The sequence below is a fragment of the Excalfactoria chinensis genome, chromosome 18 (assembly GCF_039878825.1).
Source record: "Excalfactoria chinensis isolate bCotChi1 chromosome 18, bCotChi1.hap2, whole genome shotgun sequence".
NCBI classification, from domain to species: domain Eukaryota; kingdom Metazoa; phylum Chordata; class Aves; order Galliformes; family Phasianidae; genus Excalfactoria; species Excalfactoria chinensis.
This window is the reverse complement of record NC_092842.1, coordinates 1,689,961-1,712,832: the sequence shown is the minus strand read 5'-3', so window position 1 is coordinate 1,712,832 and position 22,872 is coordinate 1,689,961. Positions and strand designations below refer to the sequence as shown.

The following is a 22,872-nucleotide window of genomic DNA, read 5'->3' as shown; positions in this document are numbered from 1 at the left end:
TTATGGACTATTCCTCTGCGGGTAACTGGAGGGCAGCATGCAGGTCGGGATACCAGCAAATACTTTCATTGCTCAGATGTCATTTTCTGGTAACAAAACTCTGAAACATTTTCTGATGTGGAAGATGGTGGGAATCAAAACTTCATGTTTTTGAGAAACTGAAAAAAAAAAAGAAAAAGGAAAGAAAAATCCACACCGAGGGAAAAAAGAAGTAGTTCCCACACATCAGCATCTGCGACCGTTTCAGTTTTGAGGAGACAACGCTGCTGTAGGGAAACCTTCCCATTGCTAAACTTTGGCTCAGTCCTGAGGGCCCCATCTCCATCATCTCCTGCACTGTGGCACACAGGGGACCTCTGAGAGCAGCAGGAGCTGCTGCTGGAGCATCCTTGTCTGAACCACACCTCTCTGGGACAGCTGCTATCAGCACAGCACGATGACACGCCACCTTCACAGCATTTCCCCAGCTGCAATGAATTCCCAGCTTTCCTCTTTCCAAGCAGTGGAAACAGACTCCTATGAGAGCACGGTGATGAGGGAGCCGCTCTCTGGGCCTGACCCCCGGCTGCCCGCTGCAAAAGGTGCATGGAACCAACCTGGAGCATCCTTCCAACACCTGAGAGCTAAACCATATATCGGGGTCCAGGACCCCTCCTCGGTGCTCCTCGCAGCCCCTCGCCTTCCCTGCAGCACTTCCCTTTCCTGTCCATGCTGAAACCTTGCCACGGCCGCTCGCCCTCACGCTCCCCCTTCGCTTCTCACTTTCCCTCCCATTGGTTTCACGTTCCCTTCGCCACGTGGAAAAAGCTTTCAAGCTCATCCAGCCCGGCAGCGGAGTTTATCCTGGTTCCACCCACTGGGACTTTCCTAGCTTCCTCCTGCACGGCGAGGGGAAAAAAAGGCAGAGGCAGGCGGCAGGCATCCCGGGGAGCTCGGGGAGCCGCGGTGCTCCCTTCCCTGAGCTAGGTTTCTATTGTAGGCGGTGCATTCCTCGGGAGGGAGGGTGTGTGTGTGTCGGTGCCTTCCCACACTCCGGGCAGCTCTTATTTAATGGGGGTCTCCATGCAGGGTAGAAGGCAGAGGAGGTTTAGCCGATGCCAGGCTCGCAGGCAGCTCGTACGCCAATTGCCGGCATGGATCACAGGGCTGAAATAACCCTGGAGGAGGCTTCGGCGACCGGCCAAGCCTCCAGGATGCACATCAGGGAGGACCTGAAGAGGATGCGCTGCGCCGTGCTGCTCTGCCTGCTGGCCGTGCTGCTGCTGGCGCTGCCCATCGCATACCTGCTGGCCGGGAACCTGCGAGCACCCACCTCCTGCCCCCAGGTAAGGCACTGCCAAACCTCCACCCTGCTGCAGCGTGGGGTCCCACCTCTCCCCTTGTCGTTGTGTTTTGTTGTTGGGTTGCTTTGTTGCTTTTTATTTTGTAATCTTTCTGGGCCTGGTTCTCTCTTTCAGTTTATTGTGCTTATGGGAAGGAAAGAAGCACTCCGTTGCATCCTCATGCAGAGCCAGTCTGCTGGGATATATCTGTTGTTTCCTTGGTCCCTGCTCCTCTTGTCTTTATTGCACTGTGGTCACAGTACACGATATGCCTTTAAAACTTTTGTTGGCATGAAATAGTTAAGGGAAAGCTCTATTTGGTTGAAATCTGTGTCTCTTCACTAATTTCAACCAGATTTTGATACTCACTTTCCTCCCTCCTTTCTGATTAGCTCTGAGACTTCCCCTCCCACATCCTATTTCAGCAAACATCTGCTGACCAAATGCTGATGTCAGTGGGTCAGTGCCCATCGTACATCACTAGGTAGACAGCAGCGGCTCTTATACATTATTAACATATAGCCCTGCTCAGATACTATTTGGGACAACTATGGAGCCTGACCGTGTATTTCCCACTGTGTGATTTGCTCCCCATCGAAGGTTTCTCTTCATCTGGGTAAATTCTCAGCTATAGCTCTCATTGCTCATTGCTGGCCAAGATGCTCATCACTAATGCTCTTCTGTGCTGCCCCACTCCTGCTTGTACCAGCCTGCAAGTGCTTCTTTCCATTCTATCCTATGAATCTATCGGGACTGCCCTATGGTAGAAGGAGAACACGTGCATATAGCTCTGAAGAATGAAGGTTTGAAGGAATGTTAGCTACAGGTCTGAAATTCCTCACTCAATTAGCCTGCTCGTCATGTGCTCACTTAGGAGCAGCAGAAGAAAGCCGTGCTAATAAGTGGCCTCGAGGGTAAATCCTGGATGCAGCAAACATTTTGCTTGTGTATATTTAGACAGTCTGACAGCTGCGCCCGCAGCTCTGTGCCTCTGCTTGTTTGGCTGCATGGAAAAGTGCTGGCCCTGCTTTGAACCTGAGTTTGTACCCAAGCAGAGGCAGCTTCTGGTGCAGCATCTTCCACATTAACTTTGCACCCAGCTGGCAGGAGGTGCAGCACCCTGGCACAGTACCTCAAACTGCTAAACGTGCTGATTTCTTGCGTGTGTGGAAGTGCTCAGTGCTGTGCTGAACCTCCTGCTGCTATTTACAGAGTGGGTGCATGCAGTGAGAAGGCTTTTAGGGCTGTCTCGTTGGTCTTTCTCTTCCCAACCTCTGAGGTTCCAAGCAGAACAGTTCCATTCCTGAGATGACCTGAAAGAGAATTAGTAATAGAATGAATTAATGATAGAACGCAAGCTGTTAGGTAGAATAGCGCGTTCCTGGTTGTGTTCTGCTGGCAGAGTCAATGGAGAAAAGTGTTTGTGAGAGGGTTTGTTTTCATAAGAGGAAAAGTGCAATGTAAGCCATTAGGTTTGCTCTAGCCTATACATGCCCTCCACAAGCATGTACTTCTATGCACATGCACTGAATTAGCGTGTAATAATCCCACAGTGATGCAATGAGCTGATCAGTTGCTCTGCAACCTTTGCTCGTCCCATTGAGGCAGGGAAAGCATCAGGGCTGGCTGTGTGCCCATGGTACCAGTGCCAAGCTGGGTGGGGGTGTGCCTGGCAGCACCGTGCTGCATTTGCTGAGCTTCCCATTCATTCTTCCAAACTCTTGAGTGTGTCACCAGCTTTGTCCAGCAGCAGAGAGCATGGGGTGGGTTTGTCTGCTTGGTGTTCACCCCTCTGAGCTCAGCATGTCTGCAACCCAGCTGGATCCAGAGCAGATAAACAGGCTCTCAGGACCAGGTGTTTTTGTGTATCCAGCTGCGTTTGTAGAATTAGAATGGTGTTGCTGGAGGATGCCTTCTTCTCACGTCCCATTAATAGAGAACTTAGCTGGGAGCATGTCCTGCATTTTAGTCACAACAACCCCAGGCAGCCCTACAGGCTTCGGGAGGAGTGTCTGGAAAGCTGTCTGATGGAAAGGGACCTTGGTGTGCTGATGGACAGTCGGCTGGGCATACACTGGAAGCAGGTGGGCTGGCCCTGCTTTGCAGCAGACATGAGTTCATTCACTGACCCTTGCAGCAGTGAGCTGACGGGAGGAGCCCTCTCAGTGCTGCAGGACCAGAGCTCAGCCCACGCAGGATTATCCTTTTCCGCTGCATTTGGGCCAGCCCTGGGCCACAGCTCCAGCACCAAGTGGGAGGGACTGGTGCAGTAAAACGGGTGAGGAGCAGATGTAGTAAATCCCTGAACCCGTCCTTCCTGGAGCAAGGAGGAGGGGAAGGGTTGTGCAAGGAGGGTGTGCCTCTGTGGCTGCAGGGTGAGACGGTTGTTCATCTCAGCTCCTGTGTGGGTGCACGTGGTGTCACGCTCAGCTCGGAAGGGACATAAGCTCACCTTTTCCTCAGGAAGTGCCCCTTTTAGGGAAGAGCAGGGTAAGTTATGTCATCGCAGCAACACGTGCAAACCACCGCTTCTCTTTCTTGTGGTGAGCTGAGTCTTGTGTGAGTAACCGAGGCCTGATGATGGGTTCCCTGGACACCTTCCAGGCTCACACGCAGCTTCCCCGCTGCAAGTAGAAATCACTTTCTTTTGTTCTTCAAGACAAAGCAAGGTGAGGAAATAGGGTTCTCTAAGCACTGACACAGTTTGGGCTATTAGCAGGAAACTATAAAAGGCTGCGTGGCATCCTTCCCTGAAGGAAAGCCAAGTTTCAGTCTGAATGCACAAATCCACTGAGGGGAAGCCAGGCAAGCATCTCCATCCATCCTTGCAACTCATTCCACTTTGCTACATAAGGCTGAAAGTCAAGACCTGCCCTGCAGATATTGGTACTTGAGCTTGTGCTGGCGGCAAGAATAGCATGGCAGGACCACAAGCAGGGCACAAGGGAGGTTCAGTCTGAAACCAATCAAAGTTTGCACACATACTTGTTTGCCTTGTCAGCCTTGAGGCTCTACAGTACAGGAGCAGCTCAGCCTGGGTTCCCATCCTGTAGTCCAAAAGGATGAAGCAGCAAAGATCAGAATAGGATTGGCAGATCTGTAACCCATGCAGAGCCAGATGCCCTAATGACTTGCCCAGGTGGGAAGGAGAACCCCAAGGAGGTGATGGAGTCCCTGGAGGTTTTCAAGGAAAGGGTTTATGTCACACTGAGGGACGGGTAGTGGGCATAGGTTGATGTTGGGACTAGTTGATCTTAGTGGCCTTTTCCAGCCATAATGACTCTGTGATTCAAAATATCTTCCCGATCCATAGGGATGGAGGGTGCCTGGGGAGCAGCAGGGAGCTTTGTGCCATGTCCTGGGTGATGGGGGACTCTTCTAAAAGCCATAAAGCTGTTGTTGGAAGCTTATGGTCCTCATGAACAGAACAGCCTGCATATGCCACAGCCCAGCCAAAATGCACCCAGCATTAAGGACAGTCTTTGCCCAGCTGCCCAGGCCACGCAGCACCCCTGGACTGAGCAAAACTGAGTGCAAGCACCATATGTGCCCTGCAGGGACCTGCCATGAGATTGTACCTTGTGCTAAAAATGGAGCTGGGGATGTTTGGCTGATGAATCCCCCCACCCTCCAGCACCAGGCTGCCTTTCCCAGACAGTTCTCTTGGACAACCCCAGTCCTTCCTTGAGGTGCAAAGGGGATGTTTTGTGTTTGTCCTCCTCCTGGGCTTTAGATGTAAATGAGGCGATGCTTTGGGTAGTGGTGGAGTCTTGCAAACTGCAGCTGTCAGGGTTGCTATCGGTGCTGGAGATGCCCTTTGCTCCCAGCTCAGCTGTAGGGCGGGATTTTCAAAGTTGCTCAATGCTGCTTACATTTTCTCTGCTGTGACCAAAGGGAAAACTGTGGCCATTCAATGAACTTTACAGAAGCAGAGCTAAGCAAGAAGGGAGAACAGAGAAAAATGCTAATGGTGTGGTTTCTCTACTGCCTCGTGCTGCTTGGCTCTCCCTCACCTCCTCCTTCCTTATGCATCTCATCCACACCCCCAGCGTACATCGGCAGCACAAGTATCGCTAATACCAGGCTATTGTGCAGCATTCTGATGTATTTATGTGTCAGTTGAGGTTTGTGCCCTTATTGAACAGCACAGCTGGAAGAAAACTCCACCTTTGCCACACAAAGAACACATTGACACCATGCAGCACAGTGCCCCACCTGCTGCTCAGGAATGCCCATCTGGCATTCTCTGGAAACAACCAGAGGTTGCATAAAAAGCTTCTTTACAGCTGGCAGACAAAACCCTTCTGATGTTTCTGGAAGAGCTGTGGGATCCTTCCCTCTTCCCTCTCACCTCTGCTTTGATTGCAGTGCCTGAGTGTGCATAAAGTACATGAAGTTAGGCTTTGAGCAGACAGCTCCACTGAAGTTATGTGATTAAGTGTAGGTTTGTGATGGATTTGTAGCTCTTTGTGGTACGTAGCATTGTTTGAAAATATGCTGCTTGATAAATGTTTAGGAAATGCCGCATCGGTGCTGCTGTAATTCTGTGCCTGTGCATCTGGCCAAAAGCATGGGAGTGCAGGAGGGAAATCCTCACGCTGACCTCGTGCTTCCCATCAGGAGGGCTGTGGCTGTGTGCCATGGAAGGGCCAGCAAGCAGGTGACACCTCAGAGCAAATGTATTTATTGCATCAGCCCATAGTGCACAACATATCCCAGCGGGCAGCCCCTGGCTGGCTGCATTCCCTTAACCACTTGCTTCCAACCACACTGCAGCATCACATTGCCAAGCACAGTGCCTGGCACAGGCACAATGGATGATGCTCCCTGTATCCTTGGGATGCAGAGCCAGCATCCCGCAGCTCCTTCCTTCCCCCTGTAGCCACGCTGCTTTCCAAGCAGGGCTGGTTCCTGATGAGGAGCCATGGGAGCATGGCAGGGGGTTGAGCTGGGAGCAGCCTGTCAGAGCATGGAACGCAGCCAGAGGCCCCTTCTCCTTTTTGCTGCTCAACCCAAAGGCTGGCACTGCTCAGTATGGGCACTGTCACTGTGGGGATGTGCTCATGCTTAGGGCTGGGGGAGGGTTTAAGGTGCAAGCCAATGTGAAATAGCCCTGTCTTGCCTTGGGCTCCGCGCAATTCAAGACATGCCCAAGCAGTAGACTTGCAGCCTGAAATAATGCAGATGTAGAAAGGGAAGACGCAGGTCTGTAGACGGTACATTTCTTACTCTCTTTACTGGTGTTTCAAATGCACCATGCAGATGTTTGAAGCAGGGAAGAGCATCTCATGCTGTGCTGCTTGCTGCAATTCAGTGCACAGATGGAGAGACAGCAGCTGCCAGGTAGCAATGCTCCAGCACTGCTTTGTGGAGGCACTGGCTCAGGAGTGATGGTCCCTACCCTCAGTGCTCCTCCAGCCATGCCAGGGGTTTGTCCTACCCATGAGATGAACAAAGCCAGCACAGCATCTGCCTGAGATGTGGGTGGCTTTGAGCAAACAGCAAGAAACTCTCTTGCACTGAAGCGAAGCTCTGTCGGGGCTTGTCCTTTTACATAAAGGCTTTAACTGAGGTGGAGGATATCAGTGTACCATCTCCTGTTTTGATGGGTATGCAAACTGGACGTGGTACAGGAACCCTGGAGCTAACTGCTTGTGCATCTCTCTTGCAGGTCGTGGAGGAGAGGAGCTCTCACCTTCTGAAGCAGCGAGCAGTAGCTGCTGGTAAGTGTGCCAGCCCTCTTCCCATCCCCACCGTTTTTCTTTGCCGAGGTTTTGCAACTGCTGCCGAGGTCCCTGGGGCAAACAGCTCCCTGCCTGCCCTCACCAGCATGTCAGGGCTGGGCAGTGTCATTGGATATGGGGAGATGGGTACAGCTGGGGCCATAGAGAGAGACGAGCACTGCCAACCCCAGACAGAGCCAGCTCTAGCACAGGGTGGGCTCACACCACCCAGCACCTCTCTGGGACCAGCATAGATCCCTTAGTGGGCTGAAGTATGGATTCAGGAGCCTATGAATGCATCCCTCACACCTCCCCTGCACACACTTACACCTTTTTATCTCTCTTTCCCTCAGTTACAGACACGCTTCCCAGTGCCGAGAAGCCACGAGCACACCTGACAGGTAATGCTTGTTCCAAATCAGAGTGTTTCCTTCGGGTCTTACAGCTGTTGCAGTGCAACAACCGCGGTTTATACGGGTCTGATAGGATCAAACTGCAAGATGCAGGGGAAGAAGTCACCAGCTTTGCCACACTGACCACAGCAGATTTACCACAGCAGTGTTAATAGGAAAGGGCCCATAGAGGAGGCAGCTGGCAAACACTGCCACTTCTCTGGGCTGTTGCTGTCGTTGTGTGAGAACTTGGGTTCCTGTAACTGAGCTTCAGTGCTGCCTGCCCTGTTAGTGATTTGCTGGGTCTGCTTTGGTGGGAAGAGCCCAAGTGAGCTGTGATTTAGGAAGATCTACCAGTTTGGGAGTAAAATAAGACCGAATAAGGCTGGTTTTAGGCTGCTTATTTTTTTCTGCAAGTCCAACCTGAAGCCACACACACACCACATTCCCATCAATAGCTTCCTGGTTTTGGTGAGGACGTATGTGACGTGCATTGGAGCAACCAAGGGAAGAGCTGTATGCAGCTGAACCTCTCAGCTTGTGTCTGTTAGGAAGATGCCATCTCAAAACATCACCACCTCAGCACTGAATCTGTCACCACATTGAAGGGAACTTAGGGAATAACAACTGAAGAAAAGGTTTGTGGCTTCCTGAGTGGATGGGACTGAGCAGCTGCTCTGAGCTCCCCCCTTATGTTCACTAAGACAATTTATACCTCCTGAAAATACAGCTCACTGCAGAGGCTTCCCCAGTACTCCGTGCGTTGTCCCAGGGGAGCACTGTAGTAACTTGAAGCATGCAAGAAGTTCCACGAGGCTTAACACGTGTCTGCAAAGGGTTATCAGTGCTTCAGGGCTGATTTGTCAACCACCATAGTTTACTTTCCCTAACCCACAAGCTCCTTCCTAACGCACTCCTACGTCCCAACCCTTTCTACATATAGGCGGATAGAACTGCAAAATGCATCTGTGCTTGCTCAAAATACATTGGATCACAGAACCACAGAATATCCTGAGTTGGAAGGGACCCACAGGGATCACTGAGCCCAAACCAGCTCCACACAGCACCACTCAACCCCCAACCCCATGGCTGAGAGCAGTGTTCCAGAGCTCCCTGAGCTCCAGGGCTGTGCCCTCTGCCCTCTGGGGCACAGCCATTCCCCAACCCCTCCTGACCTTCCCCTGACAGCTCCATGCCGTTCCCTTAGGTCTGCAGAAGGACTTTGGCTGCTAATATAGGTCCATTTGTTTCCCACATCTCCACATGACCAAGACCAGGAGGTTCTCTCAGTGCAGCTGACTCACAATTGCAGCCAAAGTGTTGCTTTGCTGATGGGAACTTCCCCGGGTTGCACAAAAGTCCAGCTGTCACAGGGAAGCACCCAACAGTTTGCTTCAGATTTCATCAGGCCTCTGTTTGCAACTCCTCCACCATCACTCCTGAGCGGTGCCCTGGGACGGGGTCTGTCTGCCTCCTGCCTCAGCCCCATCAATATTATTTAAGAGAAGGAAAAAGCAAAGGGAATTTTCTCACTCCTTTTCGGAGTTGGGAGCCTGAGCTGAAGGCTGCAACCAGGCTGCTGTGCCACTGAGCCACCAGGAAACCAGGCTTCCATGAACTTTAAGCTTTTTTGTTGGGTTCCAGCACTTCTCTTTTGCTTTTTCTGCACCCTGCAGCAATGATTTCCTGAGCTCAGTGCAGAAGTCTTTGGCGTTGTTCTAAACTTGTTATATAATAATTTCCTGGCTGTCCTTCTGGTCTTCAGTTCTCCAAAACCACAACTTGTGCAGAGAAAGTGAAAAAGGAACCATTATTCTTCAGATCTTTCGTACATTCCCCCACTTCAGGTGCCTGGTTCACTATTCAGATAGCAAACTAGGTGCCCTTCCTTGTGGCAGATCCTCCTCTAGAGCTCCAGCTGCCCCTCTCTGTCTCCTTTTGGCTTTAGGAACATATGTTTTAAATGTAAGAGCAGAATGAGAGGAATGAGAACTAACCGGAGTGCTTCATGTGGGAATGCACCACTGAATTAGCAGTAGCGGGATGACTCAATGTTTGGGTCTCTGTTCCTTTATGAAAGTTTCTCCACCTGTTCTTGGCCTCTGGAAAATACACAGAGCAGCTTGGACTCACCCATACTGACACCAAGACCTCTTCTCCCTATCTGCTGGTGAAGAACAGTTAGCGTGAACCCCAGCTGGGGCTTTTCCCCACCCTCACTGTGTCCCAAGCATTAGTTCAGAGTTGGTGCTGACCACCACCATCCCCATTGCCCTCATGGGGCTTCAGGTCAGGAGACAAACCAGTGCCTGCATGGGATTGCATGGCACGGCTGGATGAAGCTTGTTACAGGCACCCACCAAAAACCTGTCCAGCACTCATCGTGCTGCGATGCTGTCTGAACACCTCACCAAATCTGGGTAGAAAATAACTTCCCGGCTCCACTTGGCTGTTGGACATTTTAAGATCAGTTATTACATGTCTTGAACAACAGAGACCCTGCAGCCTCTGTGCTTTGCAACTCACGCAGCACAAGACCTGAGCTGTGCAGGAGACAAAGACCCTCATCTCCCGTTGTGTTTCAGTGTCACCATTGAGGGCTATGAACTGTAGAAACCCCATAAGTTCACCAGCATGCCACCAACGCAACCAAGTGACAGGGATTCCCCAGCAAGTGACTAAACCAGAAGGGATTTTAGGAAAAGAGAAGAAATTTTATGTCGAAGAGATGCCAAAAGAAAAAAAAGAAGAAAAGAAAACAAAAGTGAAAGGGAAACTTGGAGGAACTGCAGCAGTAAATCCCATAGTGAAAGCAGGTTTTATTTACTTCAAGGATTAGCATAAGATGTGTATTTGCAGGAAGTGGAGCTCCATATATTTAAGAAGTAAACGAGTGACAAGTCTGGCTGTGCTAGAATAGGAGCTGTACAATATTCAAATGCACTTCAACACGCATCTTTCCTGATATATCTCTAAATCATGGGGAAAATTGACCAGCTTGAAAATGGAGAGTGTCAATATAGTGAGTTTTAACCTAAAAGGAAGGGTAGAGCCATCAAGCTTAGAACTGCCTCATTCCAGGAGTTATGAAATGATGTACTTCATATGAGATGCTTCATAGTTATTAAAAACACTGAGGAATTGAGTGTCACTGACATCTTCAGTGCATCATTGGATACGTAAAGCAAAAAGATTTCTCGTGAAGCTTCTCCTCCATTTTTCCCCAAACTACCCAAGATGGAAAAGAGCCCAAAACTCGTAATTTTCTCATCTTTTCTGCTCTTCCCCATCTCAGACCAGATTTCCTCTGTCACCACCCTATCTCAGAGAGGCCTTATTTAACCACAGTGACCCCAGTGCTGCATTAGTGTTTGCCAGGCCCCAAGGCAGACAAGGACACAGACCATTTTGCTTTCTTTTGCTCCTCTCTTTCTATATCAAGCCAAGCTCCCTTTCCTCTAAGCCTCACCTGCTATATGATACTTCTGTATTTTAGCTTGGCTTGCTATCACACTCCCCGTCTATCGTCTTCCAGCAAAGAAATGCTCCACGTGCTTTGCCTTCTGGGAAAAGATAGAGGGATTTAATTTTTCCGAGCACTGACAGGCAGGCTGGGAAAAAAGCCATTATTTTGTTGTTCTACTCAGAGAATATGCAAGAAATTGCACTCCTACCAGCAGCTTGTTTTCGTACGGGTTATCTATTGGCAGAAAACAGGGGAAAAAAAGGATGTCACAGAGAGCTGAGGGTATTTGTTTTCCTGAATCTCATTTCCCCCAGGATAAACCTAATAGACGTTGCCAAGAGTATTTCTAAGCCCATCCGCCTTCAGTTTGCTTCCCTGCCTGTGCACACGCACCCCATCCCCAAATGCTGAATCATAATCGACCTTAAGCATTAACTTAAGCTCATGAAAGCTGCTCCCTGGTTCTTCCCCCTGCATCCTGAGCTTAGATCCTCTGCTTAGATCAGACCGTGCTGGGGATGGATTGGAGCTCTGTTTGTCATTGGTTAACCACAAGAGCATTTCTGTTTGTTGGTTGTTCTGTCTGAAGTAAAGCTGAAGATAACACAAAGCTTAGTGTTCTGTCCCAAACGTTTTCAAAACAGAGTTAAAAGTGGGTTATATTACAGCATGTCCCTTTGGAAGTGTGTCTTTTAAAGCACAGTGGGGTTTTCTAGCTCTATGGTGACACTGAAGGACGGTGGTAAAGGGAGTTGTATAGCAGAAGGTCTCAGTGCAGCACCCAGCAGCAAACCTCAATGTGGTGGCTGACAAACCTCATCTCCAACCTCCAAAAGCAACCTGGCAGGAAGAATTCAAGTCTCTCAGTGCTCAGTGATAGACCACAATGATCATTGTGAAGCTTCTGCAAGCAAACAGAGCCTGCTGTCCTCAGTTAGCACCACTGTGGCACAAATACAGATACTGTGGCATCACTACTCATGAAGACAGTGCTCTCACGTCTCTGACTGCTGTTCTGAGCCATTAGATGCAGGCATGTAGCCAGCTGTATAACTGGCCCAGCACTGCTTTCACTTAAGAACAGAGTTTATGCTTTGCAGATGGGTGAGAGCGCTCCAAACCTATGAGCTAAAGCCATGTGTCCTACCCTGCAGTGAGACAGCCTTTGGGAAGGACAGTCCCATCATTTGGGATGCCCTGTCACCTGGGACTCCCAGCTGTAACCAAGCCCTGTGGGCAGCATGCTCCAACTGAGGTGCTCCAACTGAGGTGCTCCAACTTTGGTTTTGGCTCTTGGTTGCTCAGACCTGGACATCCTATGGGCAGCCTCCCAAAGTAGCTCTCAGCAGTTGGCCTGCAGCTGACTGGCTATAAAGGAAGAGGATTTCTCTCCCAGAGTTTTGATTGCCCCGTGGAGAAAAGATTCTGTATTTCTCCAGCTGGAACAAACTAACACATCTCCCTTTCTCTGTCCTGCAGTGAAGAAACAAGATCCTTCCGGCGCCGTGGGACGACATCTACCCATCCTGCAGTGGGAAGACAAGAGAGGCTTGGCCTTTACCAAGAACAACCTGAGTTATTCCAGCAACGCACTGGTGATACCTGTGTCTGGGGATTACTATGTCTATGCTCAGGTCACTTTCCGAGGGCCCAGTGATACTTCAATTAAAACCAGTTCTGTCACTGCAATCATCACTAAAGTCACTGACAGCTACCCTGAGCCCACCCAGCTGCTGACCAGCACCAAGACCCTGAGTGAAGAAAGGAACAACTGGTTCCAGCCCATTTATCTGGGAGCTGTGGTTTCCTTAGAGATAGGAGACAAGCTAATGGTCAACGTTAGCGACATCAAGCTGGTGGATTACACTAAGGAACACAAAACCTTCTTCGGTGCCTTTTTACTGTAGGTCTCTGGTAGCAGCTTTGTGGAGGGCCTGGTTTGGTGGTTGCACGTCAGGGTGCTGGTCTCTGTGCTGTCCTCTGTGCTTCACTCATCTGCTGCCTTCAATTAAAGGGTGGGGAGGGCTGGAGCTGCAGGGTGAATGGAAGCAGCCCAAAAAAACTCCAGAAAAATGAAAGTCAGACTTCAAGGATGATAGGGATTCTCGAAAGCTCTGTATATAGGGGAGGAACCTTTTTTTATGGGTCAGGTAGGGATATTTATCATGAATAGGCTAGGCTGCATCACTGATTCCTTTTCCAATATACCATTTCTTTCAACTGAAAAGAAGTGTTTTAAATTTTCTCCAGCACTTCCAGTGTAATTTTGCATGACCTTTCTGCAGATTCTTAAGGGCAATTACAAATAATAATTTCCTTAAACATGGTTCAGTACTTTGCACTAGTGTAAAGCCCGGATTAATCATTAACTGCTTAATTAATCACTTTCAGCTTCCCTGTAAAGTAGATTAAAATTATATCACGTGTTTTGCAGAATCCACCTGATTTGCTTTTATTTTCCAGGATACTGTTTACAGATACTCAAGTCATTGCGTGGGCTTTCGCCTTCATTTAAAGCTTATAGGGAACATGCAGAAACATTTTCGTTTCAGCATGACTGCAGGATCCCCCCCGTCAGAACTGAACATTAGGAAAGGAGAAAAAACAAACAAAAAAATGGCAGGGAGCTTTCCACTGTGCTTCATGCAAAGCAAATGCAACTAAATGCCCTCCTATCCCTTTGCGACCACTGCTACAGCGATCTGCTGGCACAAAGGTCTCCCCATCCTTTGCCTGGGTGAAGGCTGGTGACCAGCAGTCCATGCAAAAGGTCAGAGGATCCAAAGAGAAGCTCATATTGTGCCATGGCCAGCTACAGAGCTTGGGAATGCCTAGCTTCCCATCTCGTGCTTCTTTTTCTCATAGACATTACTATCTCAGGGAAATTCCCCAGCTTTCCTTCTCCTCCCACAATAAATACATCACCGTCAGTGACTCAAGTCATGCTCTAGTATGGTCAGGCTTTACACACTGCTTGGTGGTCTCTCACTTGAGTCCCTACCGGGCAGGGTCTGTCCAATGGCCAGCCTGCACTCTCTGCAGCTCTTCCTCTTTCTTCCCTTTCCCTATCGGGCTTCTTCCTTCTTAGCCAGAAGTGTCACCAGGATGGCCTGGCTAACATTTCCACCCACAGACACGGGCCCCAGCAGCATGCTGTTAGCACCAGGGAGGCACCCAGCACACAGTCTGTTACTCTCCAGGAAGGGCAGCTCACCATCACCACCTCAGCAGGGCTTTTCCCACTGCTCAGAATACCCAGCTTTTCTCTTTGCAGTGATACGGTAAAATCACAAGTCCAGGAAAAGTTGATTCCTCTAAGAAACCCTAAAACTTTCCCTTTTTTTTTTTTTAGATTTGCTAAAACATTTTCTTGCCACTCCATATTGAGTCCTTAGAGCTTCCGATCCCTTCATTGTGTGCCCAAAATTGGATCTGCGTTCTTGCAGACCTCCATAGGAAAGGCACCGAGGTGACCAGCACACTTAAAATTCATTCTTTATCTCACACAGAGGAGACTTAAAGTGACCTGTCCAGGACAGGAGATTCTCAGCCACTAGTTAGCAAAGCTTCTGTGAAGTTATATGGGACAAATTTGGTTTATCCTTGGAGAAAGTTGAAATGCAAATTCGGGCTTTACTGAGACATGTACAGAAATCCAGGAAGGTCTTTATTTCTGCAGATGAGATAATGCAACACTCTTATGAGGCCATAATGCAATCTTAATAGGCTTGTAGAACAGATTTCCATATAGACTACATTTGTAGTTTGCACTGAATTATGTTTAATATGGGTCCTAGGGGAGAGGAGTCGTGCATGCAGTATTTGGCTCACAGTAAAAGAACCTTCTAGGGATACGTATATGTACATACACAGGTTTGTTTGTAGATATTTATGCATACCCCACGTACAGGTTATAGGAAGTGCTTTGGCAATGATGAGCTTTTTCTATAACAAGACACATAATCTGTGCCTGCTGTACACTGACGACAAATTCCACGAGCACAAGATCTCCTGCTGCTCTAACAGATACAGATGTGACTGTTTTGTTCCATTGGCCGTGGCACAAACGTATTTATTTTAGTTCATGCCTTGCAAGCTGTCCCACCCCATCTCATACACCAGCTTTTAGCACTCTTAGCATGCTGGCATGATTTATAGAGCATAAACATATCTAGCACTACTTGTTTTAAAGCAGTGCAGGCAGATTAATCCAAGCACACCCATCCCAGTGGGAATTTCTATTTCTCCCCTTTTTTTCCCCCCTCTTAGTGCTAATAATGCTTCTGTAACAGTGACCAGCAGGTACAGCAGGGAGCATGCAGGGCTGGCTGTGGGCCCACTGACTGCAGAAGCCAATGGTACAGCATTGGGGTAAAGCTGCTTCATAAGGGGAATAGAGGTCAGGCTCAGAGGGAAAGGTCTCAGGCAGACTGAACCCAAGCTGCGGGTGATCAGATTTTCCCAAAGCTAATTAAGGATGGAAGCGTTCTCAGAATAAAAAAAAAAAAAAATCACCTTTATTGGGTGAGGAAAAAAAAAATAAGGTTCTTTAATGTAAATGGTTTGTGGAGTTGTGCAAATGTCCATAGGTCAGCATTTTCAGTTGGATGAGGGTGACGAAATGGGGCCTTGTCAACAAGTGACCTTTCAGCCCGCAGTCGGGCTGAAAATACATTTTGTTTTGGGTGGATGTGAAACTGAGAGAGATGGAAGAAGCTCCCCAGGCTGGAGGAAGAGCTTCGAGAAGGCAGTTTATGTTCATGAGCTAAAAATAATGGCACGATTTCTGGATTTGGCCCTTTCATCTTTCAGAAAGTGACATTTGAGCACCATTCGGTACAAAAACATCGACAGAAACTTTTGGTTTTTGTTGGCTTTCTTGTTGTGAATTGTTTGTGTTTTGTTTTTGGTTTTTTTTTAATGAATATTTATTAACAAAAGAATTTGTTCTTAGGAATTCTTTTCTTCTCTAATTTCTTTGAGCTCTGAAAACTAACACTAAGTATAACCCACATTCCTAAAGCAGTTCCTCTACCTACTGCTTCCTTTCCCTTTTAAATCTGTATGGTAGTAAATGAGCATTCTCTCTCTGTGTATCAGTAAGTAAATCTAAATCAAACCATAAGGGATTACAGCTCCAATCTTACCAACACGTATGCGTGCCTTACTTAGCCCTAAGCTTGTGGGTAAAAGGAGTGACATTGTAAAAGGCAGCTCAGTTTCCCTTCTTGGCATACAGTAAAGCCAATTAAAAGTTGATTGATAGGATGTTTTAGCCATGTTTACCCTGGACAACACCATTACAGAGGTAACCCCCCCAATAAGGAGCACTCACACAGACCACCTTCAGCCCACATGTGTTGGCAAGATTGGGGTCTAGAGGTAGGAAGTCAAAGGTCATGTATCTGAGTCAAACATCACCCAGATAGCATAAAGTAGGCTGGTGGGAGGATCTTGGACATGCCAACTTAGTGCATGTTAGTTTGAGCCGTCCCTCAGAAGGAAGGGACACAAGCAGGCTACATTAACCAAAGGGAATGGGTTAAAGTGTTGTGATTTTCAGTACACACACAAATGCGTTTTGAGAGGACGTTGCTATTCAACTCTGTACAATCCAACTGACTGCATTGTGTTTCGCTTTTATTAATCTCTTGAGTGGCCCATCATTTCAGATGGGAAATGAGGAGAAAATTCATTCTTTAGAAGAATCAGACAGTGTCAAGAATTTTTGCCCAAATCTGGGTATTAAACGCCAGTATAGCATTTTGCTACTGTAATGTATTTTCATATAAATGATTGTATATTGTTTTGTGCTTCAGTACCAGTGTGAGTCTTCAACAGCAGAACTGACTTAGTGTTTTTGTTTCCAAGTGTTCCGATAATAAAAATAACAAGTTAACTAATTTAAAAGCTTCTGATCCTGGTCTCCATCCAAAAAACATTAATGAAATCACACAGGAGCAATCAAATCAGCTCACACAGACAGAGAAACCTCCCTTGCTGTGCATCAATCATCAGTGCTTCCAGACACACACAGTGAGTGATCCCCCACCAGAGTGAACTCAGACACGGCCTTTTTTCTTTGCCACGGGGTATGTGGGACTCCCATTTCAAAACAAAGAATGTGAAGGTTGAGCAATGCCCCGCTGAGCACATGAGGATGATGAGAACGTGATTCCAGCCAACTCTGAATATCATCACCTGATCAAAAAGCCATGTTTTCCCTACCTGTACATGAGAGCACCTCAGCAGCTTGGGAACTGAGTGTGTCCAATTGCTTTCCTCTAGGAGAACCCAGAAACCTTCTCCCAGCTGGCATACTATTTCATATTTGCACTATTGATGGTATATCCCAGGACTGAACTCAAAGTACCGTTTCTAAATTGTTTTAGAAGAGATTTCTGGTTAAGGGCTACGTGCTCTGGTTTAAGTGAGGTTTTCACCTGGAAACTCTGAGGCAGGAAGCACGTTCAGGCACATTTAGCCTGGCTTTCAGCCACTCTCACATACCTGAGATGCTTTGTTAGGCTGTGGGTGGCAACTGTGACAGATCAGCCAGCAGTTAATTAAACAGTAGGCTTCAGACTTTCTCCTGTAGAACATCCACACCAAAGCAGGTGGGGTTTTTTTGTTTGTTTTTTCTTTTAGTTCAATACTTACCTCGAGTTAAAAGCTTTTCATTACTATTAAGATATTTGTCAACAGATCTCCAGCAGATACACAGCACTGCACTTAAGCTGCCCAAATACTTACTACCTGAATAGAGCATCGAGCAGCTCTGTATATAGACATGAATCTCAATGGAAGGAAGAACTTTACCTTCAAATAATGAATTTGCTACACAATTAAGTTCTTCCTGGAGAGCAGGACATAACCCATGGCAGTTTAACTTCCTGAGATGCCCAACCACAGCTGAATCCGTTGCTTGCCAGCTTTATTCATGCACAAAGACCCCTTTTCCAGGCTGGGGATACATTCCATATCACAGTACTTCCAGTTTTTGGGGAGATCACTGAGTTCACCCTGGCAGGGTTTGTAGACTTTGTCTCTTCAGCATCTTGTAGGATGGAACACAAAGTGGAGGCAATCTGCACCCCCAGGAACAGCACGGGCTACACACTTTTCAGCTCATCAACAAGCAGCTGAATAAGGGCCATGTTTTCTAGCACACTCAGATGCTGTCAGACAGGTTCTCAGAAGAAATTAGGGCTCCACCAATGCCAAAGACAGATAAGAATCTCTTCAAAAGTGTGAAAGCAGAAGCCAAGTTTGCCAAAGGCAGCAGTTCCAAGTTCGCTTTGCCTTAGAAGTAGTAGAAGCACCAGCTTATATACAACATTATCAAGTGCCCTAAGTCCAGGTTTTTTTCAGCATTATGAACTAAACTGGCTACCAGACTCCCTCATTGTTGCACAGATCAGTCTTCCATTGTCTGTAGATTTTTATATTAAAAAGTCAAAAAGGCACTGGAAATATTGTTCATGTATTAATTGGCATTGTATACATATATGTCAACTTTATGGAAGAGACTAAAAATCAAGGTACAAACTTGAGACCTGTTATCTCAGCAGCTTTCTCCTTCAGCTTTGATGGCTTTGATATCTTCTAGTGATGAAGTTTATCAATGGTTTATTTTTAAAATCACTTCATGCCCTAAAGCAAAAATAAACGAATAAATAAAGGAAAGCACTTTATTTGATTCGCCTTCATTCCTGACTCGTTCTGTACTTTAATAAGCATCCACCAAAGGCTCATGTTTGGAGGAGTTTGTTCACCCATGGCAGTGTGGTTAAGTGTGCCATATTGCTCACACCATACGTGATTTCCCAGGTCACAGAATCACAGAACTGTAGGGTTTGGATGGGATCTCTGGTGAGATACTGGCACAGCTGCCCAAAAGGTGGTGGAGTTACCATCCCTGGTGGTATTAAAATGGGAGGTGCCACACTGGGTGATGTAATCTACAGCAGTTGTAGGCATGGGTCGATGGTTGGGCTGGGTGACCTTAGTGGTCTTTCCAACCTGAACGATTCTATAGTAAGTGCAACTGTCATGTGAAGGTGTGAATGTATTTACAGCTCGCAAACAAAAATCCCCAAGCTTCAAGCTGGTCTCAGCAGGCAGGATGCAGAGGCACAACTGTGCATGTAGAGACCAAAGTGGAAGAGATCTATTAAGATGTAACCATGCGAGCCGCTGCCAGAGAGTGATTATCACTCAAAATAGCTATTTGCTCACTGCACTTCCTTTCTCTTGTCAGTTCCTAAAAACAAAGCATGAAAAATGGTATCCTTCCAAAGATATGGCAAGGGCTGCTCCTGCCCTAACCCTCTAGCAAGATGACTTCACTTTCTGCAGATACCCCACTTCCTTTTCTTCATGTAAATCAGGGGAATCTCTAGTACAAAAACAAGGAGATTTGAAACGACTTTTTGCTGTAGTGGTGGGACTGTTCCTCTTTGCTACAGAATTATCTGGCAAGTAGATAGAAAAGACATTGCAGCATTTGGAAAACTCCCGTGTTTGTACAGACCTCCAGGTCCACTGAAACTACACGGTTCTGCTCTGCTACCACCCCCATATGTGTGCTGACATCTCATTAGTTTACCGTTGGATGTTATCCCTTCGTGCTGCTTTGAGGAAGGATGTTCAGAGTAGAGGTGAGATTGGAAAAGGACTTTTTCTTTACCCACAGGCTGCCCCCAGTTCTAACTTTGACTAGAAATGTAGGACTGATCTCCTGCATCACCCATCACTGCTACCTTTCTACAGCCATAAATTTTGATGCCTATTCATTAGGCATGTTCTGTCGAGAATATTGCTCCTCAATTACAATCCAAATTTCAGGAAAGCATTTATGCATCTATTTGATGCCAAGTGCTTTGAACAAATCATTTCTTTTTTTGGCAAGCACAGTTTTCTGTGGAATTGCTTTCTTGCTTCAGTGGGGCAATGCTGGGATCGTGCTTTAAGGCTGCAAATGCAGCACTGACAACACAGTTCCTTAAAGTAGTATTAGTTTATTCTTGCAGAAAGTTCTCAAGTGGTAGTTGAGGAAATACCACTATTTTTCCAGCAGTGAGGTTGGACAAGCAATGGAGAAGCTTGCTGGCACAACTGCCACAAGGATTTTTTCTTGTCTCATACTGTCACAGGGTGAATTTCCTAAGGGACAAGGCTGACTGCCCTGCTCCAGCAGCACCTGCTCTGTCCTTGCTGAAAAACCCCCAAGGAAGGCACACATGCTTTGAGCAAATATGAGTCAGCTGTGCCCTCGGCGTAGCCAGAGCCCTGCAGCCAGGCAGCCCACACTGCTTCCACCTGCACTCAGATAGCACTGCTAGATTGCCTTCCTGTCCTCCTGCATCCACATTTGCTGCAGCAATGCTTTGACAAAGTGATTCCACACCTGTGAATTTTAGGAATAAAATCAAGACTAAGACATCTGTGAATGGAATAATTGCTTTGCAAGCAAGTTAGGATTGTTTGTTCCTTCCGTTCCCATCTCCTGTGGCAGATTCCTCACACTCCCTGCCTGCTGTACCAGGGCACTGCCATCCATTTCAACCTAAGGATGAGAAAAGCCCTTGAGCCGGGGCTGTACCTCTCACCTGGAGCACAGGATGTGTGAGATCAGTCTCTCCTTCTTGGCTGAGGCTTTGGAACATTACAAATTTGTGACAACCTTCATGTTTCCTGTTGTTTGTCATACAGCAACCCGTGTCACATCAAAGAAACCTCATCAGAAGCCGCTCGTCAGAAGTCTCCCTCCCATTTGGGCTCATCTGTGGCCCTTCTTTGCCACCAGAGCAGTTCTGGAGCCACAGGAATTAGTATGGGTGATGATAACCCAGAGACTGCACACTGCACTGTATGGAACCATCCTTCAGGGATGAGAGAGCTCTCTACCAGGGCTCACTTTAGTCAGAGAGGTCAGGACTAGATGACTGAAAGCTGTTCTTTGGCTGAAGAAGGGAAGGCTCAACTCAATCACATGCAACAGGAAGCATCAGATAAGCATTAGCCTGAGCTATTGCAATGCTTAAGTGCTTTCCATTCACACACTTAAAGGAGTACTTTACAGAATTGACTAAGTAGCTAAATATAGTTAAATATATAAATTAATATCGTAAGCAGCTGATCTCTTTCAGCTTCCCACTGCAACCTTCCCAGATAACTCATCGTGCCTCACATTCCCTCTATACCTTCAGCTATCAGCACACATAGACACCTGAGCCCCAGTACACACCACCACACCACCCTCTGCAGAGACCCTCCTTCTATCTTTACAGCTATTCCCTGATGCATTCATAGAGCTAAAGCAGAAAACTCCAATGAAGCCAAACTATAGTGTCCTATAAATACCAAACAGGATTAGTTAGCAAGAAAGACTTCCAAACACTAATGTGTGCTCTGATGCAGTCATTCGAAGTATTACTTGTTTTCATAGGAATAACTGGTGTCTTCCCAGAAAATCAGGATGTTTTGTGTTTTTTTACTCAGATAAGACACTGAGTTAACAGGATCCAATTGGCCTACATCAAGAGGGCATCCAAGGCTCATTAGCATATTTATCCTTTTATTATTCCTTATCTGTGAGGTAGGGAAAATCCATTTTTGCAAATGGGGAACTGTGGAGATGCTAAATGACTCATCTACAGTCACATAGCAAATCTGTGTGGGGGGAAGAAAAGGGAATCACAGAAGTCCTCCAGGGTCCCCACTTCTTACCTCTACTCACCCCTGACACCTGGTGCAAGGGCTGCTGGTTGGGAGACAATGAGAGTTGCCATAGAACTGGTCAGGTGGGGGCAGCAAAGGCAGAGTCAGTGGTGGTCACTTCTATCCACTGTGCTGTGATGTAAGTTGTGCCTCCACCAAGGAGATGGCTTGGATGAGCGCAGCAGCAAGAGGGCAAAGAGCTCCAGAAACGTCGTGTTCAACCTCCTGACTCTCCTGGCCCCACCTGCAGTTGTGACTCTGCATTGTGCATAGTCCTTGGACCAGATACCCTTGTGTCTGCAAGAAGCTGCACTCAGGAAAGCTGCAGAAGGTCCACAGCCATGCAGCTGCCAGACGTTATTCCAGGCTAGCTGAGTGCACACAGGATGAGTCCATCAGGGTCCTTAGCGTGCAGCAATGCTAAAGTTCCCCATCTCTACTGCAAAAGATACAAGAACTATGACCAGGCTTAGTGGGAACAGGACTGCAAAGCATGGTATTTAGTGCACTGGTGCACCCTCATCCATTCCAGCTTGCTGGCATCTCCTCCTCCTGCCCTGCAATGTGTCTCCCACGCTAATGCCCATTTGTTGCGATCTCAATGGGATAACAAAGCTAAGCATGGCATTTGTCTCTAAGGAATTCATCCATCCCCTGCTGGAAACATGACATTAGATTAAAAAAAAGACACGAAAGAAAACAGATGAGTTTTCAAAGGCAATATTTTCTAGCCACTAAATTCCCAGTCCAGAGGGCTTCACTTTGAATTAATATGGGCTGTCTCTGCTCTAGAATTAAAGTTATTGATCCAGTCCTTGTTTACTGTCATCCACCTTTGTTCCTGGACTTATTACCACCTGTACTGGGTGAGAGCCTCTAATTAGCAGTTGCAATTTATGGGCTTACTCTGAAGAATCACCAGCTAGGAAGCCACCCAAAACTCACTGCAGAGGAGTTGTGGCAGGACTCTCACCTCCCATCCCCAGGGAGTTGTGTGCAGGCTCTTACACAGACTTCTATGCAGCCCCCTTGAGTTTGCCAAGTGAATCATTTTACGGGAAGCTTTGTAATTGGGCATTCAACACGGTGACAATCTTTTGCTTGACTAATCTCTCGGAAAACAGAAACCTCCTGAATGATGTCCAGCAGTCATAAATCCTACAGGCCTCTAACGCAGCATGAAGGTTATTCCTTTGGGAGGTTGGGAGGTTGGGCTGAAGGCCTGGATTTGGCAAGAGCTGCATCAG

The 22,872-nt window shown here is 47.4% G+C and overlaps 1 protein-coding gene across 1 annotated transcript; it reads left to right on the top strand.

Annotated features, from left to right (window-relative positions):
• Nucleotides 1–984: 984 nt before the first annotated feature.
• On the top strand, nt 985–15,396 carry TNFSF15 (TNF superfamily member 15). The gene is made up of 4 exons (XM_072352830.1): nt 985–1,325; nt 6,994–7,045; nt 7,399–7,446; nt 12,383–15,396. The coding sequence occupies exons 1-4, from the start codon at nt 1,095–1,097 to the stop codon at nt 12,808–12,810; spliced, it is 759 nt and encodes a 252-aa protein (XP_072208931.1). The 5' UTR covers nt 985–1,094; the 3' UTR covers nt 12,811–15,396.
• Nucleotides 15,397–22,872: the final 7,476 nt, after the last annotated feature.